The 8,620-nt window shown below is 46.2% G+C and overlaps 1 protein-coding gene across 3 annotated transcripts; it reads left to right on the forward strand.

Annotated features, from left to right (window-relative positions):
• The first annotated feature begins 1,031 nt into the window (after nucleotides 1–1,031).
• TBXT (T-box transcription factor T) lies at nucleotides 1,032–8,221 on the forward strand. Of its 3 annotated transcripts, none has more exons than XM_051614753.1 (8): nucleotides 1,032–1,237; nucleotides 1,401–1,665; nucleotides 2,282–2,416; nucleotides 3,133–3,194; nucleotides 3,283–3,344; nucleotides 4,284–4,460; nucleotides 5,627–5,759; nucleotides 7,564–8,221. In XM_051614753.1, exons 1-8 carry the CDS (start codon nucleotides 1,032–1,034, stop codon nucleotides 7,829–7,831), a joined length of 1,308 nt encoding a protein of 435 aa, XP_051470713.1. In that variant the 3' UTR covers nucleotides 7,832–8,221. The 3 variants fall into 3 exon arrangements, with proteins under 3 accessions (XP_051470713.1, XP_051470714.1, XP_051470715.1); XM_051614754.1 differs by having other exon boundaries at nucleotides 5,630–5,759; XM_051614755.1 differs by lacking the exon at nucleotides 4,284–4,460 and having other exon boundaries at nucleotides 5,630–5,759.
• The last annotated feature ends 399 nt before the right edge of the window (nucleotides 8,222–8,620 follow it).

Genomic DNA, 8,620 nt, shown 5'->3' on the forward strand with positions numbered 1-8,620 from the left:
TTAAAACTAGGTTTTAATTTAGACGTGACGGCTCGTTAACCATCGATCTGATTTTTAGATAGAATTTTTTTTTTTTTTAATTTAGATGAGATGACTCGAAACCACGGCGGTCGAGCATTGCGGCTGCCAAGACACTGCTAGTGTTGGCCATAGAGCCAAACTCTGCGCCTTTTCTCACGGGTGGGCTCTTGCGATGGCTAAAAGTTGGGGGGGATACGGTGGCGGGAGGTGCCCGTACTTGGGCCAGGTTTCTGGTCGGCCGCTCTAACTGGGCGGTTTCAGCTTTTTAGTTACATTTTTTCCAGTAAGGGCTGTCTTTGCCACCACCTGCACCCTTCGCTGAAGCAGAAGTGTCGCGACTTGTGACCAGGGAGCCTGGGGAGCGGCGGGGGGAGGGGGGTGGGGGGCTGCCGGCAGCCTGCGGCGCCCGGAGAGAGGGACTTACTTCTACTTTTCACTCCCCCCCCCCTCAAAAAATGAACCCACTGCGGGGGTGTCTCCCCGCTGGGACCGGCTGCCTGAAGCCGGGCCGCGGGGCTCGCTGTGGCCGGCGTCGGTGTCCCCGCTAAGGAGCGGTGCGGGCGGCGGGAGGGTGCCGCTCGCAGGTTATGAGGCTGTTGCCGAGATGGGCCATTTCCTCCGCGGCTGCCGGAGCCCCTGCCCCGGCGGCTTTGATAGAGGTGCAAACATTTGGGGGCAGATTTACATAAAATAGCCGCGTTTAATCCCGCGGGCTGCAATTAACATCACAGGCTTCCCCAGGCACCGTTGTGATATGGCCGCGGGCAGCCAATCGGAAAGGCCGGCCGGGCAGATCAAAGAGGCCGCCCGCCAATCAGCAGGGCCCCCCCGCCGGCATTGTGATGTCACCGGAGGGGTGTTTATGACGGGGTATAACTGCGGCCCCTTCCCCTCTCCCGCTCGCTGGGGCCGCGGAGGTCAAGTGGAGTCAGCCCGGCCCCGCCGCCGCTCGGGGCTCTGCCAGGGCGCCGGCCCCGCCGGGCGGGCGGGAGGGAGGGTGCGGGGCCAGGATGAGCTCCCCCGGCGCGGAGGGGGCGGGCAAGCCCCTGCAGTACCGGGTGGATCACCTGCTGAGCGCCGTGGAGAGCGAGCTGCAGGCAGGCAGCGAGAAGGGTGACCCCACGGAGAGGGAGCTGCGGGTCACGCTGGAGGACAACGACCTGTGGCTGCGCTTCAAGGAGCTCACCAACGAGATGATCGTCACCAAAAACGGCAGGTAGGGCTGCCACGGGCCCCGCGCCCTCTCGCCGTGCCCGGCCCACGCACCGCCCCTGAGGGGTGCGGGCGGGGTCCCGACGGCGGGGGCGGCCGCCCGGCTGAGCTGGGGGAGGGCCGGGGCTGCCCCCCGCCATGCCCCGCGCCTCGGTGTCGCTCCGCAGGAGGATGTTCCCGGTGCTGAAGGTGAGCGTGTCGGGGCTGGACCCCAACGCTATGTACTCCTTCCTGCTGGACTTCGTGGCGGCCGACGGGCACCGCTGGAAGTACGTGAACGGAGAGTGGGTGCCGGGCGGGAAGCCCGAGCCGCAGGCGCCCAGCTGTGTCTACATCCACCCCGACTCGCCCAACTTTGGCGCGCACTGGATGAAGGCGCCGGTCTCCTTCAGCAAAGTCAAACTCACCAACAAGCTCAACGGCGGCGGGCAGGTAAGCACCAGAACAGGCACCGCGCCGCCCTCGTCCCGCTCGGCGGGGTGGGCCTGGGCTGGGCCGGCCCGACCCCACCCCACGGGGCGACGGGCTCCTGTCGAGCCACCGCTCCCGTCCTCCTTAGTGCTGTTTTTTATTCTGCTGTTATCAAACGTGTTGGGGTGACGTGGGTCGAGCTTCTCTACCCTCCCTTCCTCCCCCCCTTCGAACTGCATTCGTTCAGTAGCAGGGATCTTCCCGCCGAGGATAGGTGTCTTGACGTTTTGACTTTCTTTTTTTATTATATCCCTTTGGTATGAATATCTGATAATGCCAACAGTGTAGTAGGTGCATCTTTCTGGCTATTTATCGTCAACGTGTTTGTGACTATGCAAGCTGCCCTGTCAGGTAATAGGGAAGAGGATAACTAGGCAAGAAGTTGGTGTGTCTGACTGCAGCATTCCTTTCCTTTTTCTTACAGCTTTGGCTTTAGCGTTTATTCATACCTGTTGCCTCCTTCTCCTCTGCTGGCAAGACAGATCATTAGATACTTAAAAACCGGAGTGCTTTCTGTGCCTGTCATCACCTGTCACTGCTCTGTCACTGCTCACCTGCTCTATCCATTTGCTTACAGATCATGTTGAACTCTCTGCACAAGTATGAGCCAAGGATTCATATAGTGCGAGTGGGTGGCCCACAGCGGATGATCACTAGCCATTCCTTCCCAGAGACCCAGTTTATAGCCGTGACGGCCTACCAGAATGAGGAGGTATGCACAGCAGGGAAGAAAGGATGCAACTACCAGGAGGTTTCAAGTGGCAAAGTGCATGCTACAGAGCAAAAGAACGGATCTCTTTTCATGTTTGTTAGTTCTTTGTGTGTTTTGTTTGAAGCTCAATATAAAAGATTAGGTTGATATACAGAAAAGCCCTATGAACGTGTCACAGCGCGAAGTCTGATCACTGTCTCAATATGTACTGCAAATTCATTGCAGGAGAGTAATTCTTAAACAATTTGTGGGACAAACAGTACGAAATACGGTGGTCATTTTGAGCTACCTAGTGTAAGAACTGGATGTGCCATTTTCTCTGTTAGACAAAATGCACATCTATGTTTAATGAATCTGTAAATTACCAATCTTTGCGATTTTTTTGATGGCTATTTTTCTCTGGCTCGAGAGGTGAAGCTTTTGGTAACTCTTTAGTGTACTGTCTTTCATTGCTGCTTCCTTAGTTGATCAATAAACTCAGCAATTCACCCTCTTAGAATATGGCAGAGGGACTGATTCCTAGCCCTCTTCTAATACTTCAGACCTTAGGGTCTGTTTAATTGATATCTATAAATTGGTATTATGGGCCTAATCTCATTTCCTAAAAAAACCTGTGATTTCACTAACTTCAATGAATAGTTCTAATTCAAATCCTAGTATCTGTATGATAATGAACGGTGATACTTGCAAATAAAGATATTTGTTGTTGTTTTTAGATCACAGCTTTAAAAATTAAATACAATCCGTTTGCAAAGGCATTTCTTGATGCAAAAGAAAGGTGAGAGCTCTTAATTCTAAAGTGTGGATTTTCTACACAGATTTTCAAAAGCATGTTCTTAACTAATACAACACGGTTTCTTTAACAGAAGTGATCACAAAGACATGATGGAGGAGGTGGGAGACAACCAGCAGTCTGGGTATTCTCAGTGTATGTTTCCTTTCATTCTGCATCATGAACATAAGTTTGATTTACTCCATCTCATTTGTTACATTAAACAAAACTTTGAGAGCAGCAGTTGCTGGCTGGCTTGTTAGTTCATAAGGAGAGTACTACCAATTGTTGTGATTGTGGTCATGCAGGCTTTTCATTGTATAAACGGTATGATCTGTGTGTGTGGTTAAGACTTCTGTATTACATTCAAAATCCTTTACTAGAATCTTGCAGTTACCTTCATGTCCAAAAAGACAGCTGCCTTTGTATACAAGGACAGCAGTATCCATGTGGATACGGAGACAAAAGTTGATTTCAAAATACAGCAGAGAATTATTGAAATGGTACTTATGTTTAAAGTAATTTAAGAATCGGGGGCATTTGCTTAATTTTTTTTGAGTAAAAAGTCTAAGCATTTCAATGATTTCTGTTTTAACAGATTTCTGCCAAAAAAATGCCTGCAGCCTATACAGGGGGAAAATTGAGTTGCAGTAGGAATTATTTTGTGTCAGTGAAAATACTTAATTTTTGAGCACTCTTAGCAGTCTGAGAAAGCTTAGCTATAGGTTGGGACCCACAAAGAGCAATTCAAAGCTGAAGATTACACTGACAATTGCTGTGCACACACTACCTGTGTAATGGAGGGTTTAACCATTCCAATGTTTCCTATTTGAGAGTGTAATTGCAATTTAAGAAATAATGTTAGCTTGACACGGTTGTTTTTTTTCTTGTTGTGTTTTTTTTTTTTTTCCTAATTTTCCTTCATAATATCTTTTAAGAAAGTTGTAAAGAGCCTGATTTTTCAGCCATGTGGAAACCGTTTCCTCTCCCATGTGTGCATTTTCTTGCTGATAGATTATTTATCTCATTGCTGTGATTCTTCCCCTGCCTGGCTGCATTATGTCCCCATCTTATACGCCTCTTGCTTCCCCACAGTAGGCAGTTGGCTTATTCCTGGGACTGGGGCTCTGTGCCCACCTGCCAATCCTCACGCTCAGTTTGGAGCCCCCCTGTCCCTGTCCCCTGCTCACAGCTGTGAAAGATACTCATCGCTGAGGAATCACCGTCCTGCCCCCTACCCCAACCCCTACACCCATAGAAACAACTCGCCAAGTAAGTCTGATATTGCAGCTCTGTAAAAAGATGGGAAAAGAGCCAAGGGATGCGAGCTTTGAGCAGTGGGCATCCTGAGCCATGCCACAGTAACTGAGGTTGCTCTCTAGCTCAGTTTGCACAGAGGGCTTGGGGCCAGCATTGCAAAGAAATAGGAACAATGAGTATGTGTCCCCAGTCGCTTTAGGATGGAAAAACTGAGGGCGTGTAGAACTGTTTCCTGCTAATTAATCAGATTGTATTGTAGAGGCTTTGCCTTGTGCTCTTGAATTCTTGTAACCAGTGAGCTTAAACTTACTTCGATTTTTTTTTAATAATTTGAAAATGAGGGGTTTAGTCATTAGTTATAGGTAATACAATGAAATGAAGAAGTATATGTTTGGTTGCTAGTGCTGCTTGTTATTAACACATAATAACTGAAGGCCTGAATCTGTTGGTTTTACTTGCCTGTTGCTGTACTTAACATGAGTGCATTAAGGTTGTTCTCAATTAATGTTTCACAACTGGATACACAAAACCAATATGGAGCTGAGTAAACTGCAGAGCCGTTTAAAAGTTGTGCTCAGAAATAGCCAAATAGCTTAAGGCTTAGGGCCTTAAGCCATAGGTTCTTAAGGGAGAGGAGAGAAGGGCATTTTACCAGTGATTTTTTTAAATTACTTTTTTTTTTTTTCTTTTTTTCTTTTGGCAAACGCCTGTTAGCAATTTTTGCCCTTCAACCTGTATGGATTTTGAAGGCTGCCATCTTAAAAAAAAAAAAAGTTATGAAGTAATACATAGGCTTCTAGATGCAGCCTGACCAATCTTTTAAGTAGCTTTACAGTTCATTTTAAAGTGGAAAGCTATCTTTGTCTGGTCTTCCTTGCATCTTGGAAATTTCATGCAAGTTTTGGGACTTGAAACAGAATAAAAGAACAAAACACCTCTGGTGTTCCTTCCTTTCCCCTCAGTCCTTAGCAAGGGACCTCTTCTTCCCATAGCTAGCTTCCAGTGTAAGTGTGAACTTGACACAGCTGGTAGCTGACTTCATTTTTCTGTGTGTGCGTGGTTTAGTTTTTTGCAAGGCAGTAGTGAGGAGGGTGGTTTAAAGCTATACATTGCATTTGAGTACAGCATTGTTATTTAGTCTGATTCTCGTGTGTTTAAGTGCTTTCTTGTTTTCTCAGCAGCCTATGCCGATAACTCCTCTGCCTGCCTTTCCATGCTGCAGTCCCATGACAACTGGTCTTCTCTAGGAGTTCCCACACACACAACGATGCTGCCCATGAGTCACAGCACTGGCACAGCTACCAGCTCCAGGTAGGAATCCATCCCTCAGCAACCCTTCAATTGCTGTATTGATACCTTATAGGAAGAGAAGGCTGAATAAGGAGGTAGAGTCACGAGCAAATTAGATATCCTTACGGCAGTGTGTGACTTGTTGGCCGTCTGGTGGGGGTGGGTTGGAGGTTCTTAAGGACTATTTGCAAGGAAAAGGTTGAAGAAACAGATGAAAACTGATTTTTTTTTTTTATGTTTTGGTTTTGGAAGTGTAGATACTTATGATAGCAATATTTGATAGATGAAGGATTGCAGAGCACTTGGACAAACATCCATTGAATTCATGGGTGCTCTTTTAAAGCTTCATCTCTAAAAATTGTCTAAGAAGTATGTTTTCTTATCTGTTTCATCTTGGCCAGCCACTGCATTCCCATCCATCTACACAAACACTTGTTCTGCTACAAACAAGGGGCAGTGAATCATACTATGAAGAAGGAGGAAGTGGTTGTGGCAGTAATTCTTTACTTGAACATTGCCACAAAAGCCACCATAGTGTCGGGTTATACTCTTTGTATACTCTTTTCCATTTTGTGATCATATGAATATATTTTTTTCTCCTTTTGGTACTTTAAATTAAGCTTTTGGATCCCATAGTAGATATTTAGTTTACAGTCCCTTGGAGAGAAACTTGCAAATTCAAAGAAATACAGAAAAGGTGGTAAAGTCTTTGCTATTAACCACAGAGGGCCGAGGTTTGGGAATCTCTCTTGGCAGTTCAGATCTACAACTTGTGTTGTGGAAATAATTTTTAATTGAACCATGCACATAGACACTTAGCTATTAATCAGAATATGTACTACTACCCAGTGTAAAATAACTGTATTGCTGAACATAAGTTTAGTCCATATGTTAATGAAGTAAGTAGGTACTTCTAGCACTTCTTTCCATATCTGGCCCCCAGGATATATATTTGGAAAATTGCAAAATCCACTGAATTTCAATTGCTGCACTAAAAGTTGTCCAGTAGCACTGGAACTGCGGGAGGGACCTCAAGGAAGGCATTTCTGCCATCCCTTTTGTCTGTATTTGTAAAGTAAGAATATTTATCTTTTTTGCTAAGCTGCTTGGGATCTACAGGTAGAAAGCTCCGTGTAGTGTTACACAGCAGAACTGAACTTTTTCTCATAGTGTTTCTCTGGAATCAACTTGTTTCTTTTAATTCATATGTGTGTTCACACACACATGTGCAGGTGTATGAATACACAAAGGAGAGAGAGAGTGGAGGCTGTAGTATCATGACACGGCTTTTTTTCCTTTTAAGCAGCCCTGTCTCTAGTACCTGTGCAACCTGCAGCCATCGATCTGGCTCCTCCCATTATGAGATAATGAACAAGAAGGGCTGAATTGCTGTCGGGAGGCATCTGTCCCTCTCTGACTACAGAGGCACTCAAGGGGGATTAGGGCTTTGACAGACTCATGGCAATGGATACAAACCTGTCTAGGTCCAACAGCCCCTGTGTCCAGCCAGGAATCGGCTCTGAAACCACTGCATTTTTCAGTGCATTTGCCTGTTCATTCCTCAGCTTGGCTTAAAATTTGCTAGTATACCCAGTGCTGGACCTGCTGTTGGGAAAAGGGAGACTAAATTCATTGGTGGCATGCCATGAACATGACCTCCTGCCTGGGCATCCTTTCTACCCCACAGAAGCTGAGAGCTTCCTGAAGAAATTCGCTCTCTCCAGCAAATGAACCCAGACTGGGAGCTCTGTTGTGACCTGAGCAGCTGCCAGCAGCCCCTTGAGTCACTAATAACCTATTTTATTTGTCGCTTTCCCTCTTTCAGTCAGTATCCTAACTTATGGTCTGTGAGTAACAGCACCATCACGCCGGTGTCCCAGTCGAGCGGGATGTCCAACGGCCTGAGCTCCCAGTTCCTACGCGGCTCTCCCGCGCACTACCCTGCCCTCCCGCACCCGGTCGCTGCCGCCTCCTCCACCTCCCCCCTGTACGAGGGCGGGACGCCCACGGACCTGCCCGACAGCCAGTACGATGCCTCCGCACATGCCAGGCTGGCGGCCACCTGGACACCCGTCACCCCCCCTTCCATGTAAACCCAGAGCTTTCCCTATGAGACAGACTATTTAGCTACTGAATTACTTTAAATGCTTTAATCCTCAAGGAAGAGAAAAAGGAGACATGAGGTAAATTACAGCAGAAGAATCTGCACTGCTTTGCATAGAGCATCTACATTATACCTCTTGTAGTGAACAGTGCATCACTGACTTAGTGAAGAGTTTACAAAACTGGTGAGCGTGCAATTCTGAGAGCAGATTCACTGCTTTTAATTTAATTTTTTTTTTTTTTAAATTTTAAGTTTGATAGACTGAAGTTTTAAGATTTTTACTTAGATTCCAGATTTCTCAGTGTTCTGATACGTTTGGAACTGAAGTTTGGCGTCATTCTTGAGTAAGTTACTCCTAACTGTTTTTCAGTTTTTGTTGTTTTTTTTTTAATGTCAGACTTGGCTATAGTCATGAGAAGACTTTTATTAACCATCTAGTTAGAAGCATTCTGAAACATGCACAAATGTAGCTGAGAAGTGAAGTTTTTGGAAAATCATGTGCACTAACACGTATTTGCCTCACAAATACGTTGTGTTCTTAACTGTATGCTTATTTCCTTGCTGCTGAATTAATGTTGAGACAATCTGCAAGAACTATATTCTTTCTAATAAATGCAGTATTAATGTTTGGTCTAAATTGCTTTACCAAAAAGATTAATTTTAGAGGTAAGTTTTGCAGTTTGAAGGTTTCAAATACCTGTCAGCTTAGCTACACATCTCATTTCAAACAGTGTCTAATAAGGAGCCCTATCCAAAACCTTTTCAAGCCATTGAAAAA

This window comes from Apus apus, chromosome 3 (genome assembly GCF_020740795.1).
Source record: "Apus apus isolate bApuApu2 chromosome 3, bApuApu2.pri.cur, whole genome shotgun sequence".
Classification (NCBI taxonomy): Eukaryota; Metazoa; Chordata; class Aves; order Apodiformes; family Apodidae; genus Apus; species Apus apus.

Coding starts and splice junctions, on each gene's coding strand:
- TBXT (XM_051614753.1), top strand. CDS start 1,032: ATGAGCTCCCCCGGCGCGGAGGGGGCGGGCAAGCCCCTGCAGTACCGG. Junction 3,195..3,282: donor TTTCTTGATGCAAAAGAAAG/GTGAGAGCTCTT, acceptor TTTCTTTAACAG/AAGTGATCACAAAGACATGA. Junction 5,760..7,563: donor GGCACAGCTACCAGCTCCAG/GTAGGAATCCAT, acceptor TCCCTCTTTCAG/TCAGTATCCTAACTTATGGT.